The sequence below is a fragment of the Neomonachus schauinslandi genome, chromosome 5 (assembly GCF_002201575.2).
Source record: "Neomonachus schauinslandi chromosome 5, ASM220157v2, whole genome shotgun sequence".
NCBI lineage: Eukaryota > Metazoa > Chordata > Mammalia > Carnivora > Phocidae > Neomonachus > Neomonachus schauinslandi.
In genome coordinates, this window is record NC_058407.1 from 58,420,596 (window position 1) to 58,444,915 (window position 24,320).

At 43.1% G+C, this 24,320-nt stretch overlaps 1 protein-coding gene across 2 annotated transcripts in view; it reads left to right on the forward strand.

Annotated features, from left to right (window-relative positions):
• LOC110577801 (SAP domain containing ribonucleoprotein) overlaps nucleotides 1–22,707 on the forward strand; it is a 51,878-nt gene extending 29,171 nt beyond the window's left edge. Inside the window, exons 10-12 of one of the 2 annotated variants that reach the window (XR_002480139.1) lie at nucleotides 14,866–14,955; nucleotides 17,956–18,179; nucleotides 22,559–22,707. Coding sequence is in view for 1 of the 2 variants with exons in the window: in XM_021687232.1 (XP_021542907.1) it covers nucleotides 14,866–14,955; nucleotides 17,956–17,997 (132 nt within the window). In the remaining variant the exon portion in view is untranslated. Of the gene's footprint in view, nucleotides 1–14,865; nucleotides 14,956–17,955; nucleotides 18,249–22,558 lie in introns of those variants that run through there. The other variant, XM_021687232.1, reaches the window with a different exon arrangement.
• Nucleotides 22,708–24,320: the final 1,613 nt, after the last annotated feature.

Consider the following 24,320-nt stretch of genomic DNA (forward strand, 5'->3'; position numbering starts at 1 on the left):
GCAGCATTTTGGGGCTCAGCTAAAATTTAACCAGTCCTTTAAGTCTTCTAATTTATAATAATTTGAAAATTAGTATTTGGCCTTTTTTTCTGCCTTCTCTCCTCTTAAGATAAAAACTGCTGTTTTTCTACCCGCCCATTGCAACAAACCTTGAGGGAGTGGTAAAGGAGCTGTTTAAAGAGGAAACAATAGGGAAAACTCTCTGACCTCAGTTTATCCCCTCATCTGGTTCTTCATTTGTCCCTGCTGAGGAACAGAACTTGTCTTTTGTCTGTAACACAAATACATCTTCACCTCCCTCCCTTCCCACTCCCCCCCCACCACCCGCTCTTCTCACTCCCTTCTGTTATAGTTCCAATCAATGATGTCATTATGTGTGCCATTCAACTGCTGTTGAGCCACTTGGCTATAGGAATTTGGAAGAGCAAAGAGGCAGAATGGAATTTTTCTCTGTCCTGCCCAGGGCTCTTGAAAATGTATTCTAATTTTAACTTGAGAAATAGGAGTCAGGTTTTTCTTTGCTCAGTTTCTCCTTCTACCCTCCCACTCTGTATTCTAACCCTTAAACACAGTTTTTACTAGCGCTGTATAAGGAAAAAATTGATAAGAAATGTTAGGAATATAAATTGAACACTTTAAGAGGAAAAGCTTTAAAAATTTGTGGAAGCAAGATGAATATTTTGATGCTTTGTCAGGATTTATGGCTGGTGTTTTGCCCTGTTTACTGTAAGTTGGGTCTTTGAGAAGTTTCTGGTAGAGGGTTATCCTTGCCTAGGGTGCATGGTTGAAAACACTAAAGATCTTGGACCTTTTCATTTTACTTTTTTACATGATTTTCTACATCAAGTTTGAATCCAAAGAACTAGAGGTAAGAAAGTTTGTAGTAAGAAAAAAAATGCACTCTCTTTTCTATCTCCTCTGCTCGATATCCTACCCCCCACTTATGTCTTTGCATTCCTTCTTCTGACATGTCAGAACTGATGACTTTGATAAAAAACAAGTTTTATGCCTCTCTGTGGTCCCCTTGTAGTCTTTTCCCCGAGAGTAAATACAGCCTGGAAAAGGAGGGGAATGAGTCTGTTTTACTTTTAAACACATTTAGTTGTTTTTGCCAGCCAAGTTCTTGAGATGGGATCATTCTCTGAGTGTCAGTTTTTAAAAATAAAAAAAAAAGTTCCCCCCCACTTGTGGTCCATAAGGTAAATAATTTTAGAAATTTACTTGTAAATATATTATATCTGATTGTATATTTAGTTGTATGTCTAATTTGGGAGTGACCAGTACCTATGTCTAATTTGGGGGCAACCCAGTAACTGGCCTGGCCTGGCTTTTCTAAGCATAGCAATATCCAATATCTGTCTGATTACTCTCAGATACTCTCCCTGCGTGTGGTGAAATGTGAGCTCACTTTCTGAATCCAAGTCTATCCATCCTTCAGAATCTGTATGGGAGAAAAAAGTATGGGGTGTTTTTTTGTTTTGGTTTGGGTTTTTTGGGGTTTTTTTGTTTTTTTGTTTTTTGGTATGTGTGTATATTGATAGTTTTTGGGCGGGGCAGGTAAGTTTTGGTGTTCAAAGGCTCTTTTCATGGTCTGAGAGCTGTAGCAATATAAGGATGTTTAAAATGTATTTTAATACTTGAGAGGCTAACACTTGGCTAATAGTCTTCTTTGGGTTGACATTGATAAGGAGAAGTAACATTTTATTTTATTTTATTTATTTATTTATTTTTTAAAGATTTTATTTATTTATTCATTAGAGACAGAGAGAGAGAGAGGCAGAGGGAGAAGCAGGCTCCCAAGGAGCAGGGAGCCCGATGTGGGACTCGATCCCAGGACCCTGAGATCATGACCTGAGCTGAAGGCAGACGCTTAACCATCTGAGCCACCCAGGCGCCCGAAGTAACATTTTATTTTTGAAAATATATATAGGTTCATGGGGCGCCTGGATGGCTCAGTTGGTTGAGTGTCTGCCTTTGGCTCAGGTCGTGATCCCAGGATGGGACCGAGCCCCATATCGGGCTCCCTGCTCAGCGAGGAGTCTGCTTCTCCCTCTGACCCTCCTCCCCGCTTGTGTATGCATGTGTTCTCTCTCTCTCTCTGTCTCAAATAAATAAAATCTTTAAAAAAAAAAAGAAAATATATATAGGTTCGATTTAAGTGAAGTTTTTTTCAAGTAAAATTTAATAATTACATGATAGTTCGTTTTCTTACATATTCATTATTAATAGCAAAGTTGCTTTTCATGCCTGATAGCCAGAGGAGGTCAGATAAAATCCTATAGTATTTTAGAGATAGGAATGGGGATGAGGCAGGTCATCAGATTGGAGATATTTTATAGGGGGACATTTGGTGGTAATGTTTGCAAACTAGCAAAGACCCTGTTTTGTTTTGTTTTGTTTTTTAAGTAATCTCTACCCCCAACCTGGGGCTCAAATTTATAATCCTGAGATCAAGAGTCATATGTCATATGCTATACTGACTGAGCCAGCCAGGCACTGCGAAAGGCTCTGTTTTTAATAAAATCTGAGGTGTCTTGTTAAGATCTAGAAAATGTTAACTCCTTTCATCCCCTCCCTTTTCTTTGTTATTCTTTTCTCACATTTTTTTAAATAGTATTTTAACCACATTTTACCTTCTCATCCCTAGATCAGATTCTTAGGACAGAAATAGAAATGTATTTTCAGGGTGTTCTACACTTGAAATACATATCAAATACTGAATCTTTAAATCCCTAGCAGTGAAGATGTGTTACTGAGAAAGATACTATGTTTGAAGTGCTTGCTGCCTGGATTTTAAAAAGTACTGGGTGAGGAGTTCATTGAGGTATAGAGTAGAGGAGGCAGTTACAGAATTTTCACTACCATGTTCATGCTTAGGTATGAGGTAGTTGAGGAAATGCAACTAGAAGTGAAGAGAGCTTTAAGATGAGAGAGGCCTTATGTGATGGACCTCTTTAGTGCTGTTAAGTGAATAAGCAGAACACATAAGCCCTAAGACAAACCCTGTCTGTTCTGTCTGTTCTCTACTTTGTTGATATTTCCCCTTATACTCCGTATCAGTTCTGCAGGGGGAAAAAAAAAACCTTCATGTGCTTCGACCTAGTTGCCTCTGTCTTTCCCCTACATACCTGAAGTTTTCCCTGATCTTGTTTTGGCATGTTTTTCCTGTATTGAACTCCCTTGTAAAAAAGTCTCTCTGTTCCTCTACTTGAATTCTATGAAGGCAAGCAAGACAGGTATGCTCCTTAGAGCCAGCTGTGATTTCTTCATAGCTCTCTTTTCCTCTTCACGTCCCTGTGGCTGAGGTACCCTGGAAGCATAAACTTTTTTTGGAAGGCCCCTAGTCCTTTTGGAGGAAAACTGGAGTGGACTAGCAACTTTGCTTGGACTTGGTGAGATTTATTTATTTATTTACTTATTGGTCTGTGCTTTCTCAAAGCCAGTTGCAATTGTTCCCAACTATAGTTGCGCATAAGGGTCACCTGGGGACCCTTTTTAAAATACATCTCCCTAAGCTCTTCCTTTTGGGAATCAGATTTATTAGTTTGGGGTGAAACTAGAACTCTGCCTTTTTTTTTTTTTTTTAAAGATTTTATTTATTTATTTGAGACAGAGAAAATGAGAGAGACAGAGAGCACATGAGAGGGGGGAGGGTCAGAGGGAGAAGCAGGCTCCCCGCCGAGCAGGGAGCCCAATGCGGGACTCGATCCCGGGACTCCAGGATCATGACCTGAGCCGAAGGCAGTCGCTTAACCAACTGAGCCACCCAGGCGCCCTAGAACTCTGCCTTTTAAAATATTACAGGTGGGGTGCCTGGCTGGCTCAGTCAGTAGAGCATGAGATTTGGGTCTTGAGTTCGAGCCCCACATTGGGCATAGAGCTTATATTAAAAGATAGAGATAGAGATATATAGATAGATAGATATAGTTCACAGGTGAAAAGAATCTGCTTTCCTAGTGCTCATTCTAATTTCTGAATGCTCAGGTAACTGTTATCCTTCATTATCTATATATTTGGTTAAGATAGCATTTACCTCCCCTCAATGTTTTTAGCTTCCCTCTACTGACTTCTTGACATTTCTGCCAGCTCTGCATCGCTTATCCTTAAAAGCAGCAGCTTCCTGGCTTTTAAGGGAGGGAGGTGGGGACTTTTAATAGAAACTTGGTTTCCGGGGGTCTCAAGTGTGAAGCCTTCATTTCCTCCACCTGCCTTGCTTTGTCCTACAATCAGCTAGAGCAAGACCGAGACGACCTCCTCTGGGGTTGGAGAGGAGTGGGGGTGGGGGAAGGAGCTTGTTTTGGAGAAAGAGAAAAAGTGATGGGAGCTAGTGACTCAGAAGAGTTTTCTGTTCTGAGCTGATTGTGTTTTGGGGCTTCAAATCCTGTAAAGATAGGAGGAGATACCTACAGTTCCTGGTGGTCTCTAAATCTCATGTAGCTTTAAAGTTCCTGGCACCCCCCGGCCCTAGAAAGTTGATTCTGATCTCACAGTTAAAATTTTTGAGAATATGTAAGATAGTTGTATTGGGAGGTGTATTTTTTGTTATGTGTGTGGGAGTGTTGGAGTGTGTCTCTTTACTGTCTATGTGCTAAAATGGCATACCTTTTGCTAGTCCAGCCCTTCACTTTTGTCTTGCTTAGTTAGGCTCTGTGCATTAGTTTTTAGGACCACCTCATGTTCTGTGGTCTGGCTGGCATAAAGGCTCAGGAATAAACATGTTCAGATGAATTTCAGAAACGGGCAGGGAGGTGACATCTGTGTGTTTAAGCATTGCGGTGTTTCTGAGAGAAAAACCATCAGTTGCTGTCATTCACCCTGAGAGTATGAAATTGGAAGCCCACTTGCCCTGGAGTGTTTCATAACCTTTACCTCAGGGAAGTCAAGGCCATGTCATTATTAATCTACCATCGCCTGAAAGCCCCCAGCCTCTGCTTTTCATCCTGCCATCAGTCATGTAGCAGTGAGAGTCAGATAAGTGACATAAAGTGCCATTCTTTTCTTTTTGCCTCATTCTTACCTAACATTCCCTTAGAAAGTCAGACTGGCCTGAGTAGTATTAACATCTTCATACGGTTATTCATTTGTAAAAGGGGACAGTTAGGGGCACTTGGGTGGCTCAGTCATTAGGCATCTGCCTTCAGCTAAGGTCATGATCCCAAGGGTCCTGGGATCGAGCCCTGTATAGGGCACCCTGCTCAGTGGGACTGCTTCTCCCTCTCCCACTCCCCCTGCTTATGTTCCCCCCCCAATAAATAAATAAAATCTTAAAAAAATAAAAATAAAAAGGGACAGTTACTTGTTATTTTTGCAAAACATGACCATCTTAGTTCACTGTCAGTCTCTCTCCCATCATTCCAGGGAAAAGACTTCTGAGAAAGTAACTGTTAAAGTGGGGTAAATAAAGTGGCAGAGTTTAGGTCCTAATGGAAATATGTAGCAGACTCTTACATTGAAGAGTGTCGAATGTGCAGAATAGCTGTCGTTAAGACAGCCATACGAGGGGGCGCCTGGGTGGCTCAGTTGGTTAAGCATAGACTCTTGATCTCAGCCCAGGTCCAAGTACAGGGGCGACTGGGTGGGTCAGTCGGTTTAAGCGTCTGCCTTCAGCTCAGGTCATGATCCTGGGAGTCCTGGGATAGAGTCCTGCATTGGGCTCCCTGCTTAGCAAGAAGTCTGCTTCTTCCTCTCCCTCTGCTCCTCCCCCCACTTGTGCTCTCTCTCTCAAATAAATAAATAAAATCTTAAAAAACAAAAAACAAAAAACAACCAGTTATAGGAGAATAGCCAGCTCCAACTCATAGTAGTACCTGAGCTTCCCTGAAGTGCTCTTTTGTGCTTATAAGGTATCTCAGACTGAATTCTTTAGATTGTAATTTCTGCTTCTTACAGATGCGTAAGGAGGGATGATGAGTGAATGAGCTGTTGCACTGACCAGGAAAAATGTCTGGCTTGGTTAATTCGTTTGGTCTCCTCTCAGAATAGTAAAGATATCTCATATTTAAACTCAGTAAATACTCTTGCTTTGGGAGTTACAGTTCCTTAAATAAGCCTAAGTTACATTTGGTCACTGTTTTGTTTCTCCTAGTTTCTTCTTCTTTTTTAAGATTTTTTTTTTTTTTTAAAGATTTTATTTATTTATTTGACAGAGAGAGACACAGCGAGAGAGGGAATACAGGCAGGGGGAATGGGAGAGGGAGAAGCAGGCCTCCCACGGAGCAGGGAGCCCGATGCGGGGCTCGATCCCAGGACCCTGGGATCATGACCTGAGCCGAAGGCAGACGCTTAACGACTGAGCCACCCAGGCTCCCCCTTTTTTAAGATTTTATTTTATTTTTTAAAGATTTATTTATGGGGGCGCCTGGGTGGCTAAGTCATTAAGCGTCTGCCTTCGGCTCAGGTCGTGATCCCAGGGTCCTGGGATCGAGCCCCACATCAGGCCCCCTGCTTGGCGGGGAGCCTGCTTCTCCCTCTCTCACTCCCCCTGCTTGTGTTCCCTCTCTCGCTGTCTCTCTCTCTCTGTCAAATAAATAAATAAAATCTTTAAAAAAATTTTAAAAATAAAGATTTATGTATTTTAGAGAGCGCGAACGGGAGGGGAGAGGGAGATAGAATCTCAAGCAGACACCACTGTGAGCATGAGCCAACATGGGGCTGTATCTCATGACCCTGAGATTGTAACCTGAGCCGAAACCAAGAGTCAGATGCTTAACCGACTGTGCCATCTAGGCGCTGCTAAGATTTTGTTTTATTTTTTTTTTTTTTTAGATTTTAATTTATTTATTGGGGGGGGCAGGGAAGAGGGGAAGAGAGAATCTTAAGCCAGAGCCTAAGGTGGGGCTGGATCCTGAGCCAAAATCAAGAGTCAGACAATTAACTGACCAAGCCACCCAGGTACCCCTAAGATTTTATTTTTTTAAGTACTCTATACAACCCTTGTGGGTCGCAAACTAACAACCCCGATATCAATCAAGAGTTGTACACTCTACCGACTGAGCCAGCCAGGCACCCCTTTCCTAGTTTCTTTTTATGATCCAGAGTGGCACTGGTAATAAAATTGAAGAAGATGTATGCCTTCAGTACATAGCCCATGGAGTGCTAATTAAATCAAAGTGGGCTCCTTTTGGCAGAGCAAATAACCCTGGCACACTGAGCTTGGAGTGGTGTTCTTTCTTGTATTCAGGATAGGACTAGTAAGTTTTGAAAAATGTTCTCTTGAATTTGTATCTTGAAGAAGCAGGTTGGGTTTGGAAGATAACAAAGCTGCAGTCTGCTCCATCTTGGGTAGAGATCTTATCCTTGGATTTGCCATAGAATGAAACAGTCACTTTAGAAAGTATCTGTGATGTTCAGGCTGCCAGTTGTTGCAGCTGATCTTCCATTTGGGATTTAATTCCTGGCTACAGTGTATATGTCATGGAAACCATTGACAAGAGTCCTTAATTTAAAATTTCTAGTAATAGGGACGCCTGGGTGGCTCAGTCGGTTAAGCGTCTGCCTTCGGCTCAGGTCATGATCCCGGGGGCTGGGATCGAGTCCCTCATTGGGCTCCCTGCTCGACGGGGAGTCTGCTTCTCCCTCTGCTGTTCTCTCTGCTTGTGCTCTCTGTCTCTCTGTCTCTCTCTGACAAATAAATAAAATCTTTAAAAAAATAAAATTTCTAGTAATAACTTGGGTGCTTCCTTCCCTTCTCCTTTTCCTTCTTGGGGTACTGAAGTATTAATCCCATTATATTTAGAGAGGAATAAGTTCTTAAGGGACCAGCAGCAACCCTGTAACTAATTGTACTTTATCTTTTAAGTTTCTGCCTTGGGATCTTGGTGTTGGATCCTTGTCTTTGGATCTCACCTCAATACTTCTCTCTCACCTTAATACTTCTGGCTAATAGCATATATTTTCAAAACCGCTTGCCAGAGACAGACTACACATTTGGCTGCAGATTTTTTTTTTTTTAAGATTTTATTTATTTATTTGACAGAGAGGGAACACAAGCAAGGGGAGTGGGAGAGGGAGAAGCAGACTCCCTGCTGAGCAGGGAGCCCGATGCGGGGCTCAATCCCAGGACCCTGGGATCATGACCCGAGCCAAAGGCAGACACTTAACTGACTGAGCCACCCAGGCGCCCCGTGGCTCCAAATTTTATAGCTGTCGGTAGAAAGAGGAAAACAAGTGTTTATAGTGATTCACAGGGTTGAGAAGATAAAAACTTACAAGTTGCTCAGCAAAAGCATAATTACTCTACATCTGGGGACCAGAAGGAAGATTTCCCCGTGGGTCCTCATAATGCAATAATGTAATGAACAATGGCATGCATCTCTATTGTAACTCAGTCTTAAGTTCATAAGTCCCATGAGGTTAAGGATCTTTGTTTTATTCCTCTCTGTTCCCAATGCCAGAATAGTGCCTAACCTAAGGTAGTTATTTGAATAACTAGTGCATGAATGGATTAATTTTGAATGGATTAATGGTGTTACTTAAAATGTTGATGGAAACTGATGTCTTTAATTCATTGAAAGCAATTCCTTTGGGGCCTTTAGAATACCTAAGATTGGATCTGCAGAGTTAGAGTTTGGATCCTTGCTCTGTTCCCTTGGATATTACCTAGATTTTTTTTTTTTTTTTAAGATTTTATTTATTTATTTGACAGAGACAGGGACAGCGAGAGCAGGAACACAAGCAGGGGGAGTGGGAGAGGGAGGAGCAGGCTTCCCGCTGAGCCGGGAGCCGGATGTGGGACTCGATCCCAGGACCCTGGGATCATGACCTGAGCCGAAGGCAGTCGCTTAACCAACTGAGCCACCCAGGCGCCCCCCCCTTTTTTTTTTCATCATTATTAGGTTTGATGAAATCAGTAAAGCCTGGCAGGGTAGATTTTTTTAGGGTTTCAGAAGGAGAAGATGGTTAATAGACTGTGGTTGGCTGGTTACTTATTCTGCCACACTTTAACCCTAACTCATCAGTCCAAATACTTATTTGCCTTGCAGCTAATGGGAATTTTCTTGTTGTCTTGGTAATGGGTCTGATTCTTACCTACTTTTTTTTTTAAGTTTTTATTTATTTATTCATTTAAGTAATCGCTGCACACAATGTGGTGCTCAAATTTCACAACCCCGAGATCAAGAGTGACATGCTCTTCTGACTGAGCCAGCCAGGCACCCCAAGATTCTTACCTACTTTTGATGACTTTGCTTTTTTTTTTTTTTCTTAATTTCAGAGGTAGAAGTTAGTGATTCATCAGTTGCATATACACCCAGTGCTCATTACCTCAAGTGCCCTCTTTAATGCCCATCACCCAGTTATCCCTTTCCCCTACCCACCTCCCCTCCAGCAGCCCTCAGTTTGTTTGCTAGAATTCAGCATCTCTTCTGGTTTGCCTCCCTCTCAATTTTCATCCTATTTTATTTTTCCTTCCCTTCCCCTATGTTCATCTGTTTTGTTTCTTAAATTCCACATGAGTGAAATCATGATATTTGTCTTTCTCTGACTTACTTCACTTAGCATCATATCCTCTAGTTCCATTCACGTTGTTGCAGATGGCAAGATTTCATTCTTTTTGATGGTTGAGTAATTTTCCTTTGTATATATGCACATCTTCTTTATCCGTTCCTTTTTTTTTAAATTTTATTTTATTATGTCACCATACATTACATCGTTAGTTTTTGATACAGTGTTCCATGATTCATTGTTTGCGTGTAACACCCAGTCCTCCATTCAATTCGTGCTCTCCTTAATACCCGTCACCGGGCTAACCCATCCCCCCACCGCCCCCCCCTTTTTTAAGATTTTGTTTATTTGAGGGACGCCTGGGTGGCTCAGTCGGTCAGGCATCTGCCTTCGGCTCAGGTTGTGGTCTCGGGGTCCTGGGATGGAGTCCTGCATCGGCCTTCTTGCTCGGCGGGGAACCTGCTTCTCCCTCTGCCTGCCCCTCCCCCTGCTTGTGCTCTCTCTCTCTCTCTCTCAGACAGATAAATAAATAAAATCTTAAAAAAAAAAAGGATTTTATTTATTTGAGGAGAGACAGAGCACAAGCAGGGGGAGAGACAGAGGGAGAGGGAAAGGGACACTCAGACTCGAGCCCCATGCAGGGCTTGATCCTAGGGCCCTGAGATCATGACCTGAGCCAAAGTCAGACACTTAACTAACTGAGCCACCCAGGTGTCCCTTGATGACTTTGCTTCTAATGTAGAAGATGAATGAATGACATTGTTAGCTTCAAAATTTTGTTGGTGTTTTCACACTTTGTTTCAAAGACCAGGAGGAAGGTTGCAGTAGAAATAATAGCTACCATTTTTTGAGTACCTTTATGAATCCCTATATTCTGAGCAGTGCTTTCACACATGTAATTTGTATGTTGGGGCAGCCTTGAATGTCTCAATCTTTTCCTCCAGCAGGCATTGTTTGCTTTATGTTGCCTGAGGATTTTCCAAATATGAAAGGGAAACAAGAAGAAAAGTGAATTTGAAAAGTTGAGGATGTTGTCCGAAGAGCTCAGTTTAGAATTATCTTATTCCATGATGGAAAATACAGTGATAGTGACTCATGGGGGTATTTGGCTTTATTACATTCTGCTTTCCATCCTGTGCTTTGTATATGGGCTCTCTCCTCTTTTGCACAACTCTCTTTCTCATTTTTATCCATGAGCTTTTAAAAAGAAAAACAAGGCAGCTATTGGGAGATAGGAGGATTATGTATGCTGAAGTTATTGATGTCAGTTAGTTGGCTTGCTATTTAAATTTGAGTGAGAAGATGGGCAAGTAAAGTAAATGGATCAATCTGAACATCCAAGGCCTGTGTTTAGTCAGAGGACAGGTTCCTCCTCTGGTTTTGAATGCAGGTTGTATGTTTTGAGGAGTTTCCACTTGATAGGAAATAAGGGCACTTCAGATTCCAGCACTGTTCTTCCCACACAGGAGCATACATGGGAAGAAAAAAGATTTGTTAGTGGTTAAGGGGTTGGAGGGAAGTGGAGGAGGAATGAAGAAGGGAAAGGTTTGCAAATGCATATGACACTGAGCTAGAGGGGTCAGTGCTGCCTGCAGATGCACAACCCCATTTGTGCACTTGAGCATGGCCTGAGGGAGCATTGGCCTGATGAATGGAGAGAGAGATGCGTTTTGATCGAGGTAATTTCCCTCAGATGGGTCTCACCATCCCATGAATCAAAACCTGTCAGCAAGGAGCTAAAGATGGAGTGAAGTTTATTGTACGTTTGTTTCCATGAGACACCGTCACGCTAGAAGGGTCAAGTGAGAGAGATCATTAGAACTGTGTTGATTTACTGGGCCTGTTGTGCACTTTCCCTGCAGGGCAAGGGGGAAAGAGGCTTTAGGAGGGAAGCTGAGGGGCTCTGGGTAGGGAGGGAAGGGCAGGCATGCACAAAATAAAACCCTCACTGGTCTCTGCGGGTGAGGGGTGGGCAGGCTGTTTGTAGGGGGGTGGGACGATCTGTATTGTATTTTTTTCCCTAGAGACCCTGGTAGATTTGCAGCAGATGCTCTGCCTGGATGTCCAGGAGAGACACCAAAGGTCTGATTAAAAAGGGAAGCTCATGGAGAACTCTCTGATCTTAGCCTTAGTGGCTAGAGAAGTGTACCCCTCTTCTTTCCTCCCTCTCTCTTTCCTTACCTTTGAGCTCAAAAGGAAGCACAGAAAATTTAATTTGGAAGTCAAAATCCCTGTTTCAGGTTGTAGCAAAATAGAGAACCAGAGAAAAGGCTGTCCCACACATTCTAAATAGACATAGGCTTTGTGATGAGATTTGTGAAGGGAGTGGCCCCAGGGTTTGTGCTGAAAAAACATCTGGATTTTGAAAGTACCATCTCTCTGTGATTTGAGCTTGCTGAAATAACCCTACCTCTGAACTGAATGAAAATAAGTATGTACTTGTGGCGCCTGGGTGGCTCAGTCGTTGAGCGTCTGCCTTTGGCTCAGGTCATGATCCCAGGGTCCTGGGATCGAGCCCCACATCGGGCTCCCTGCTCCATGGGAAGCCTGCTTCTCCCTCTCCTACTCCCCCCTGCTTGTGTTCCTGCTCTCGCTCTCTCTCTCTTTGTCAAATTAATTAATTAATTTAAAAAAAGTATGTAGTAGTAGTTCAGCAATATATGGTCTAGTCCTGCCTTTCCTCAAGAAGGATATGGGATGCTCCTTTTATTACCCCTAACACTCTGCTTGGCCTGGAGACTTCGTGAAATGGAGATATTTCATCTAGAATATTCTATGGAGATTCTCATTTTGAGTGCTCCATTTTTATCTCTTACTTTATCTTAATGGTGGTAGACAAATTAAAGAAAACATTTCCTAGTAACTTTGGTAAGGAAAAATATACGAGGGCTGTGTTCATTGGAAATCTTCCTAATTCTTTTATTACAGTTAAACAGATGGAGTAGCCAGTTAGGCAAAATTAGAAACAAATTCAGTTGAGAAAATCTTTAGTGCAAGATTACAAACTAGAGTCCTTTCCCTAGATCCCAGACAGTTATAAAGTGGAGGCATATGTTTTGGTAGAAAGGGGATGGGATCCTAGCATTGACCCAGGTTATTTGAGTGATATGGAAGTTGTTGAACTAGTTTACAGCTACCTTTAGCTAAGGATCCTAGTGATCCTTTTTCCTTTGGGAATTAAGCACTTCTTCCATTCTGCTACTGTTCTTCCAAAGAAAGGGTTATGTGAGATACCTGAGGAGATGGTAAAGCTAGGAAAGTGGATTCTTGAGTAAAATGTCCTGGATTCCATTCCTGGCTCTCTGCCACTTACTGCTTATGAGACTTTGGGCAGGTTACTTAGTTTCTGAAAGTCTCTGTTTTCCTATCTATGAAATGGGTTTAGTCGTAGGACCTACTCTGTATGTCATAGTGCCTACTATGTTTGAGATGATTATAAGAAGTAAATGAGGAGTGTGGCTGGCTCAGTCGGAAAAGCATGCGACTCTTGGTCTTGGGGCCATGAGTTCAAGCCCCATGTTGGGTGTAGAGATTAATAAAATAAATAAATAAATAAATAAACTTAAAAGTAAATGAGATATTGCATGTAAAGAACTTTGTACAGTACCTGGCACAAAGTAAGTACCCAGATGTTAGTGACTGTAATATTATTCATCATTATTTTAATTTCTTTTTTTTTAATCTTTTTTTTAAGATTTTATTTATTTACTTGTCAGAGAGAGAGAGAAAGTGCGCACAAGCAGGGGGAGTGGCAAGCAGAGGGAGAAGCAGGCTCCCCGCCGAGCAGGGAGCCCGATGTGGGACTGGATCCCAGGACCCTGGGACCATGACCCAAGCCGAAAGCAGACACTTAACTGACTGAGCCGCCCAGGCATCCCTAATTTCTGATTATTATAAACAAGAATACTTTTTTGGGGGGCACCTGGATTGCTCAGTCAGTTAAGTGTCCAACTCTTGATTTTTTTTTTTTTTTTTTAGATTTTCTTTATTTATTTGAGAGAGTGAGCCAGAGAGAGAAGGAGCAGGGGTGGGAGCAGAGGTAGAGGGAGAAGCAGACTCCCCACTGAGCAAGGAGCCTGACTCGGGCGGGATCCTGGGACTCCCAGATCACGACCTGAGCTGAAGGCAGACACTTAACCGACTGAGCCACCCAACCCCCCTCCCCACTCTTGGTTTTGACTCAGGTCATGATCTCAAGGTCCTGGGATCCAGCCCTGCATTGGGCTCCATACTCAGCGGGAAGTCTGCTTCAGAATTCTCTCCCTTCCCTCTGTCCCCCCCTGCCCCCCCTGCCCCCCCCCACCCCGTGATCATTTCAAACTATTCAGAGCCTTCTGTGACACTGCTGGGCATTCATAATGCTTGGCTTTCTTTTGTTCATTCTTCACAAATACCACTCTGGCCTCTTTCCCTTCCATCCCTTGGCAAGTAAATGGAACTTGTTAGCAGTGTTCAACAAGTAGTTTGGGTGCCTTCTACCAACGATTTGTCCTCGGGTGTTACTCACCGAAGCCTCAGTGTTCCATATCTCTGAACTACAAGAATTTCCGCAGAAATTTGTTGTATGGGTATTTCTTATGTTTTCTTGACTCCACGTGTCTTATGAATATTGAAGTACTACTTAAAATTAAGTTTTTAGTCATTCTTCTTTTTTTTTTTTTTTTAAAGATTTATTTATTTGACAGAGAGACACAGCAAGAGAGGGAACACAAGCAGGGGGAGTGGGAGAGGGAGATGCAGGCTTCCCGCGGAGTAGGGAGCCCGATGTGGGGCTTGATCCCAGGACCCGAGATCATGACCTGAGTTGAAGGCAGATGCCTAACGACTGAGCCACCCAGGCACCCAATTCTTTTTTTTATATATATATATTTATTTGAGAGAGACCGAGAGAGCACAAGTGGGAAGGAGGGGTAGAAGCAGACTCCCCGCTGAGCAGGGAGCCTGACGTGGGGCTCAATCCCAGGACCCTGGGATCATGATCTGAGCCAAGGGCAGATGCTTAACCAACTGAGCCACCCAGGCGCCCCAGTTTTTAGTCATTCTTAGGGACAACATACTGTATGCTTCCTTATTCAGTTTCCTGTCTATTTTTTGTTTGTGTGATCCTTAGTTTCTGGCACAAGGTTGGCTGGCATATTGTGACCATTAAGTTATAATTTCAGGGGCACCTGGATGGCTCAGTCATTAAGCGTCTGCCTTCGGCTCGGGTCATGGTCCCAGGGTTCTGGGATTGAGCCCCACATCGGGCTCCCTGCTCAGCAGGAAACCTGCTTCTCCGTCTCCCACTCCCCCTGCTTGTGTTCCCTCTCTCACTGTGTCTCTCTCTGTCAAATAAATAAAATCTTTAAAAAAAATAATTTCATTCTCTTTTATCTCATGAGTGGAGGCTAGCTTGTTTCAATTCTTTTCTTTGTCCCTGAATAGTCTGAAGATGATGAGAAACTGAAAAAGAGGAAGGAGCGATTTGGGATTATTACAAGTTCAGCTGGAACAGGAACCACAGAGGATACAGAGGTAAAATATACCTAGAGTGCTTCCTTTCTTGAAAGGAAGTGAGGGTGAAGAAATGTTATTTCCCTGGCCTACTTCTTAAGTGCCCAAATAATAAGATCTTTTTGTTCTTTGCGTAACATCTGTTTTCTGGATAAAGTAGCCACACTGAATTCCATCAGTATACTTAATTCGGTGTTAGAGCCATTTAGCTTAGAAAGGAGCACAAGATTTGGAATCACAAAGGCTTGGATTTGAAAAATGACTGCCATTTAGTATTACTTACAAGTTAGGCAGTTCTCTGAGACTCAGTTTCATCATCTGGAAAGTAGAGATAATAAATACCTACCTCGAAGTGGTATTTTAAACTTGAAATTATTTTATGTAAAAAGGGATGATACTATGTAAAATGCTTGACACAAAGCCTGTCATATATTTAGTAAGCAGCAGTGTCTCTGATTATTTGCTAGCCATATTTGATCATTTAATGAAGGCTTATCCAACTCAGACACAAGTATATTTGTGCCTAACTCCCCTCTGGAATACCTCAGTGGACTCAAATGAGACTTCTTGTTCTTACCACTTTATTTATAACTAGTTTCTTAAATGAAAGAGTGGCTTTTTTTGTTTGTTTTTTAAAGACTTGTGTTTAGGGGCGCCTGGGTGGCTCATTTGGTTAAGCGTCTGCCTTCGGCTCAGGTCATGATCCTGGGGTCCTGGGATCGAGCCCCGTGTCGGGCTCCCTGCTCTATGGGAAGCCTGCTTCTCCCTCTCCCTCTGCCTGCCACTCTGCCTACTTGTGCTCTCTCTCTGTCAAATAAATGGATGAAATCTTTAAAAAAAAGCAAAAAAAAAGACGTGTTTGTCCATATCCCAGCTTCCTCTGGAGTAACTTACATTAACGGAGACCCTGAGCATTGTCAAGACTACTCAGAGTTTTGACAGACAATATTGATTTGGTGATTTAAGAGTGTATGTATAATGGGGGCACTGGCTCATTTGGTAGAGCATGTGACTCTTGATCCTGGGGTTGAGAGTTCCAGCCCCATGTTGGGCATAGAGATTACTTAGAGAGAGAGTATCTATAATGGAGACCCAAAGTGTCACCTGTGGTGTACATAAAGAGTTGAAATAGTGAATATGTTTAGAATTCTAAAAATTTCTTGGGTCGTTGAAGCATTTGCAGTGTTCTTTCTTCCTTTAATCCAAATTTACTTCTTTCCATCTACTTCTGGAGATGGATTTTGTTTGTTTTAAAGTAGGCTCCACGCCCAGCGTGGGGCTTGAACTCACGACCCTGATTTCAAGAGTTGCATGCTCTACCAACTGAGCCAGCCAGGCAGCCCTGGAGATGACCTTTGAAAATCTGTTACCTCACACACTCAAAATCTTATAAAGTCTTTTTATGAATAAATATCAGAGTGAGTCTTGTAAATAAACCCTGAAAATTTTACAGTTTGATCAGTTTACATCTCCAGTAAGGAAGAAACTTGAAAGACTTTGTATTCTTTGTGCTACTAATTCAGAATAAAGCATTACCTGTTGTTAAGTATCAGCTTACTTACTGACTTGCCAGGATGAGCTAGAAGTAAACTTAAAGGCTTGTTTTAATTCTAGTAAAATTATTCCCTCTTTGCCAAGGAAACTGTTGAACCAGCCAGGTTTTTACTAAGGTAGTACATTTGGCTTCTTCCAAGATAAGGCAGATGATTTTGTTGGTTGGGAACAATAGTAGCTTTTGTTGGGAGAGTCCGTGCATGTAAGGCAGTCGTAACTTCAGAGGTTGATGGAGTTCACATGAACCAGATAACTAATTTATTTGATTCCAAAGAATTGTGTCAGTAATCCAGGTAGAGTGGGCTGGGTTTATACACACTCATCTTTTCTTTTTAAATCTAAATTTAACCTCCTGTGTGAATGAAATGGAAAAAAAAAGTCCCCGGGTGCCTGGGTGGCCCAGTCAGTTATGCATCCAACTCTTGATTTTGGCTTAGGTCATGATCTCGGGGTTGTGAGATCGAGCCCCACTTCGGGCTCTGCACTGGGTGTGGAGCCTGCATAAGATTCTTTTTTCTCCCTCTGCCCCTCCCCCACCTCCCTCTCTTAGAGAAAAAAAGTCCCCTCTTTGCTGGGGGCAGTGGTTAGAATGAAGATGAAGGACTCAGCACTGTTTTCAGTCACTCCCAGAAAAAAAGTCTTTCTCTCCTCCCCCACTTCTCATTTTGTGCCTCTCTCCAGTGCTGACTCCCTTTAAGAGATCCATGTTGAGGACTCCCCTCCTTCCCATTTACTCTGTTGGCATTGAAGATTTATATGCCTCTCTCTGGATTTGGAGGTCCAGGGAATAGCTCCCTGCTTGGGCCTTACTGCCTAGAAAGGCACCCCCTTCACCTTCTCCATGAAAAAATAGCATCGGTCAACCCTTTGTCCTCTGAGATCTCCCATCTCCCCACTGACTGTAAGATTCCCCAGTCTGTTAAGAGTCCATTGTTTCGGGGCACCTAGGTGGCTCAGATGGTTAAGCGTCTGCCTTCGGCTCAGGTCATGATTCCAGGGTCCTGGGATCGAGCCCCACGACGGGCTCCTGGTTCAGCAGGGAGCCTGCTTCTCCCTCTCCCTCTGTCTCCCCCCCTGCTCATGCTCTCTCTCTCTCTGTATCTCTGTGTCTCAAATGAATAAATAAAATCTTTAAAAAAAAAAAAAGTCCATTGTTTCCAGACTAATTCGATATAAGGCTGAGTGGCCCTCTCTCCTTCAGGAATCTACTATTATTCTCTTCCTCCACTTCCCCCACCCCCTACTCCCTGCAGTCTTCTCCCCTTCTTTCCCACCAAACCTCCCCAGCTCTAACTGGATAACTAGAGAGATTCAGGAATGAAATCTCTGGCTGCCAAGCGTAAGCCTGTGTCTTCCCTCCTTCTTGGACCTTATGATAGTTCATGTGAGTTTGGATTAAAGCAGCCAGGAACCCAGGCCACTGTTGTCTTGCAATCTAATTTTTTTCTTCTTGCTTCTTTCTCACAGGCAAAGAAGAGGAAAAGGGCAGAGCGCTTTGGGATTGCCTGATGAAAAGCTCTTAATGCTTTCTGTTCTCCAGTGGTTTCCATCTCTCTGACTTTTCTTGGTCATATATATACCTAAATGCACAGTCATGTGCCTAGGTTCTGCCTCGCAGTGAGAGAGCATGTACCCTGGGTACATCCAGGAACTTCAGCAGCAGTTTGACTCATTGCTGTTCCAACTTTAAGGTGGTTGTTGTTGTTGTTTTTTAATTATTATTTTGCTTGTTAATAAAAAACAAATAGAAAAGAAAACAATGTGTTTTATTAGGTGCTCCTTTGGGTTCTTAGAGCCAGATTAGACCAGATAAGGGGAGCTTCAGGGACAAATATTACAGGGAATTAGCCATAATGCCTTTATTCTTTAGAAAAGAGAACAAGGAAAAGGATTTGAGTCTATTCCTTTAAGCCTGTTTATTCCCTTCTCTCATACACACAGGCATCTTTATATACTCTTTATCCTCCATGAAGAGGCCAAGTTTCACCCTGAATCTTTGCTTTGGCAGGTTGGCATGACCCATTGGGGTAAAATAGGGGGAACACTGAGTTTTAGGTGTAAAGGATGTAAATATAAGGGCTGATGATTGCTAGTCTATTATGGAATGGAGTCCAGAAGGGCTCTGTTTTCAAGAGTGACCTGGTGAGATACTGTCTGGTTTCAGCCAAGGCAGTATGTAGGACCCTGTTGGTTGTGCAGTTCAGGAAGGGAGATGGGCTGGGTATGCCTCAGAGCTAGAAGAAAGTGTAGGGATTCAAAGCATGACAGGATGTTAGAGGTGTTAAGTATTGTTGTCTAGATCATTGGGAATATGAGCAGTGGACTGGCGGCCTCTACTTTTTTTTTTTTTTTTTTTAAGTTTTGTGTGTATGTGTGTGTAAGTAATCTCTACACCTAGCATGGGGCTCAAACTCAGGACCCCAAGATCAAGAGATCAAAAGCTGCATGATTTTCGACTGAACCAACCAGGTGCCCCTGGAGGTTTCTATTTTCTTTTCTTTTTTTTTTTTTTTTTTTAAGATTTTGTTTATTTATTTGACAGCGAGATCGTGAGAGAGGGAGCACAAGTAGGGGGGAGTGGGAGAGCGAGAAGCAGGCTTCCCCCTAAGCAGGCAGCCTGATGTGGGGCTCGATCCCAGGACCCTGGGATCATGACCTGAGCCCAAGGCAGACGCTTAACAACTGAGCCACTCAGGCGCCCCAGTTTCTATTTTCTAATCGAGTCCTGTGCTAGTTTGTCTTCTTCCATTACAGAAGTACACAGTTTTAGTTTCAGCGTTTCTTAAATATTACCAAAATCTGTTTTCCTTGCTGAGCCTCCTACTTAGAAAGGTTTGACTCTCTCCAAGCAGGCTGCCTGTTTGCATTTAATGTTTCACCAAGATCTGAGACATGCTACTTTTCTTTTTGGGTATGTTGGTGTAGGGTTTCTCCTCTTAATCTTTATTTCTGGACATCTGTATCAGGTTGGTTTTTGTTTGAGAATTAAGAGCCTGGCACCTTACCTGAAAACTTTGATACCTTGATCAGATCCTGTGTTGCTGTGGTGTAATTCCTTATTTCCATTTCTACTATAACCTGTCTGGTTTTGTGATTAATAGAATAGAAAAGTAATGGTTTGATCCCCTTCCTAACAAGAATCTCATTCCACAAAGTCTCTTTGGTTGCTGAGTAGGGCAGGGACCTAAGTTTAGATGCTTTAGGAAAACTGTGCCTTGGAGAGCAGATGCAAAGATTGCCCATTTATTGTGAATTTTGCCCCAATTTGATTTTGGAGAGGTGAACAAAAGGGAACACTGGTTAAACATTTCCTTCCCTCCCTCCCCTCTGGCCTCTTCTGTTTGCCTTCCTTTTCTTTTCTCCAGGCCCTGATCTTGAGGGTAACTTTTCTCTCTCTACTCTATTTCTCTCTGAAAACAGAGCCACAGAAAACTAGTTGTTTTGTAGCTTGAGAGAGAGAGAGATTCAGTAAGGGTTTTCTACCCAAGGATGGGAAAATAAGAAATAGGTAAAGAAATAGAACACTGGGTCCTTCAGAAGTTTTCTTCACTTTGTCTCTATCTTCTAAAACCTTCCAGAAGGGTATTCAGCCTTCCCCCAGGATTCTCTTTCTGAAGGTTAATCATTCTTTTCCCCACTCAACTCACTACCCCAAATCTTTGATACTGTATTTTTTCTCAATTTGCGGATTTTTAAATAACTTTTTTCATCCCGTTCCAGCAGCTGTTCTGTCAATAAGTCTCTCACCTCCAAGCCTGATCACCAAATCTTCCTCTTCCTGTCTCATGGTAGTCATTCCATGCATACTTTTTGAGCATGAAAGTTCAGGGTGCCTATGTCTTTTTTTACTAATTCAGTCTTAAAATAGTAAGTCCCTTTAAAAGCATCCAGGCTTGCAGTTCTTTATCTGGGATCCAAGTACCCTTCCTTCCTATCCCCCAGTCGCCCTGGTGTAGTTGATCTAGGATTCATATGCAGTTAGCTGACTCCAGTCTTTTCCCTGTCCTGAAGCTGTGACATTCTCTGCATACCTGGGAGCTCTTAATGAGGGAGTCTATAAAAGATATGGAGGGAACTAGCTTCCTCAGCTATAAATCTGCACCTTTTTATGGTTCTCTAAGAACCATGGGATCGGTTTCTTTTTCTCCACCATCACTCTAAATTGCCCTTCCCCCACCCCAACTCCTGGGAACTTTTGAATATACAACACTAGAAGCTTTTGTAGGGGTGAGAGCTATAGGAAGGAAGATGTGAATAAGAGCAGGACTTCTTAGGGTTGAGTCCTATTGCCATGTCTGACATGAGAAGCAGATGAGGGGGAAGGAAGGAACTTATATAAGGGAGAATAACTTTTTCTCTATTCTTTTCCATGTGGACCTCTGACAGACAATGTTGTTCCCTCTGATTATTGAAATCCACTAAAATGTAATCTCCCCTTCTTGCTACATGTCCACATTCTTGTTTTTCGTTTCAGAGGGATTGAAAAATAATGGCAGGTTTCACACCTTTGCAGACCCTTTGTGCCCAAGGTGGATCCCAGCTTTCTCTTTATTTCTTTTCTTGTCCTTTGCTTTCCTTGCCTTTAGTTTTTCAACTTCTTAGATTACTATAATAGAGTAGAATATTGTGTAGTACTTAGGTGTAATTCGTTCTAAGATCTAGCTCTGCTGGCTCTGAGACTGGGCAGATCATTCCATGACTCTTTCCAGTACCAATAGCAAGTGACCCTATTGTGAAGGTTGCTCTGAGAATTGATAATAGATTATATATTCAGCACAATTTGCTTACCATAGTTTGCATAGTAATCATTCAGTAAGCTCTTTTACTAGGTGATTTACAGTGGAAATATTTCTTTTCCCTGAGTAGGTTCCAGCTAGAGGGTAGGGAGGGAGCTGAGTGGACTCATTTGAACGTGTTGGCGGGGGCACTGCATGTATAGGTGTATTTAGGGTTTCTGAGAGTGGGAAGAGGTGGGAGTCCCAGTTGCTCGGTTATCCCACCTCACAGGCAGGAAAGCTGACCTTGTAGCCTGGGGCATTGACTTCCCTGCTTCTGCCTCACTACAGATCAGAAGCTGTAAATGCTACTGCCTGCTGGTTCTTTGCTTGGGGCCCTGACATCCAACAAACAGGCCAAGGAACAGTATAGGATAGCTAGCTACTCATGCATCGGGTTGGAGGTTGTTTAGGGATAAAAGTCATCTGGCAATCTCTTCTGGGTGTCCTTTCAACATAGGAAACAATGAGCAGTGAGGGAGAAAACCTATTTTTAGCTCAAGCCAAAAGCTAGGAGTAGGTGTGGATAAAACAATTCCTTGGGAAGATACCATATGTAGCACTTTTATCTTCCCTCAGCCTCACTCTTGTAGTTGGTCTGCGGTGGGGTCAGTCTACTGACAGAACTGATAGGACAGGGAGAGTATGGTGGCACACTGACCCCGCAGTGGCCCTGGCCCCCATTATGGATCAGGTCAATGTGACAAGAGCTGTCCTTGTTCTTTTTCAAATGTGAGTTAGGCAAGATTCTTTTGTTTTAGGTACACGGGAGACATTTTTATGGTGAAATCAAAGACTATTTGAGATGCCTAACCATCTTGGTACATTTACAATTTGAATGGCTATGTTGGTTTGGTTTGTGGATTTTGGTGAAACTTAGTTAAGGAAACAGGATCAGGGAACTATGGAAGAATGGGACTGACATGAGCTGGATTATCTTAAGAGAAATTTTAGATCTTCTGTTATGTGGAGGCTGGGAGAGGGTTTTGGTAATCTTTGGGACTGTTTTGGATCAAGTTTTCCAGAGAAGAGTTGTTCTAGGTCCCTTCCCTTTCCCATTCTCTGCCCATCCTCCCTTGGACTGTATGTCCTCACCCTCATTCCATATGCCCCTAGTGTTTTTTTCTTGCTCCAAAGAGCCCCATGTTCTTATTCCTTGAGCACAAGGTTTCATCCTTTCTCAGATCCTCTTTTGTTCTGGTCTCCAAGGTGTAAATGTGGTGCTTGATTAGGGAGAAGAGTTCATCACTGAATTCTAAACTCTTTGACTGCTTTTATTTATTATTTTTTTTCAGGTTCAAGTGCTGGATTGTGTCATGTGACCATCCCAAAACTCAGAGCACCCTATGGCCATCTTTGCCCTCTGTCACATAACTTGAAAACTGCCTGATGGCCTTTTTGCAATGGTTCCCTCCAGGAAGCCTTGATCTCAGTGAAGAAGTCCTTTCCCGGCATTCCAGTGCCCCTGTCACCCCCATACTCCTCAGTCACCCTTAACAAACAAAGGCAATCACACACATGGTGTAACAAATACACAAAGTAAATAATAATTACACTACTTATGATCAGAGGGGCACTGGCCAGGTCCACACACATCATAACGTGGGAGAAGGGTTGCTAATTCCCACTAGGTTGCTGGACTGTGCCCCCAAGCCTCTTTACCCCATGCCTCTTTGGGGGTGAGGAGGACCAAGGGAATGAGACTGCAACTCATAATTTATGTTCAGAAGAAAAAGACCCTCCCCCCCCCACACAAAGGTCTTTATTTGGCGGTGTTAAAGGGGCATATTGTAAGTGTCCCCCAAGTCTAATGCTCCAGCTCTCTAGAATTTGTAGAGGGAAGTCACCTGATGTCTATTGTCCAACCCCCACCCTGTGCCAAGATCAAGAGACATGAGCATTTGATCTTGGAGGAGGCATCTTCTGTTCTTCTCTGTTCCTCTCCTTCAACCAAGGAAATGTGAATGGTGTTGATGGTCAGGTGTATCTTGTTCTCCAAGGTTGGGGTAGAAGGATGGAAGAACAGGGCCAGAGAGGAGAGGCTGGGGGTTAGCGTAGCTGTTACATGGGAGGCGAGTTGAAATGCTTAACAGCCCCTGCCCATTCCTGTACCAAAATACCTCATCTCACTTTTCACTATGGGAATGGGAAGAAGATACTAAAGCTCACCAACATCACCTTCCCAAGGGTGGTCAGATACCTTTGCCCCTTCCACCATCTGGGCCAGACAGGAGAGTCATCTCTTGGGAAGAACAAGCCTTCCAGGTCAGCTCTCCAGGTCAGGCTTTAGTTCAGTACTGTTTTCGTCAGACCCATAACTGTTGGCTCTACTTAGAGTGATAGTTTTGCTGAAGGTTCTGGACCTACTCTCTTGACATCCTCTCTTGACATTCTCTAGGCTCTTGCCTGGAGCCAAGAGGTCTGGTGGTGAGGTATGGATAGGGTGTGGATCAGGAGATTTCTCAACTCCTTAGCTTCAGGCACTGTCTGTCTGAGAGGCAGAGGGGAACTTGTACTCTGAAGCCTGTGACTCCTCTAAGCCTCACATCTCTTCACCACTACTCTGGTGCCCTGGTTATCTGTTCCACAGCGAGAGGTATTTTATGTCCATAAAGTGCCCGTGGTAAGTGCTCAGAATTCATCTCTTGGCTGTGGCGGGTGCTGCTATTTCTCATTCCATCGAGGGGAAGAAACTGAGGCACAGTGAGTCCAGAGGATGGTGGGTCAGGATTGTGGGAGGAATGAATAGGCCCAGCTAGTAACTGGGAGTGGCGACCAGTCCCTGCCTGCTTCCTAGCCTTCCAAACCAGGGAGTCTCCATCCTTCCAATCCTCTGCTCTAACTGGCCTTGTCAGATGCTTTTCCCTTCCCCACTGTATTGTCCCCTCCCTACTGCCAGGTACTGCTAGATTCCAAAAATAAAAGATAAAAATAATTATAGACACTCTGCTCCCTTGTTCTCCCCCCTTCCACCCTGAGCTTTGGGGTTGGGGGAACTAAAATGTCCCCCCTCCGGAATCCCTTCCATCTTGGTCTGCTGGCTCTATTCCCTAGCCC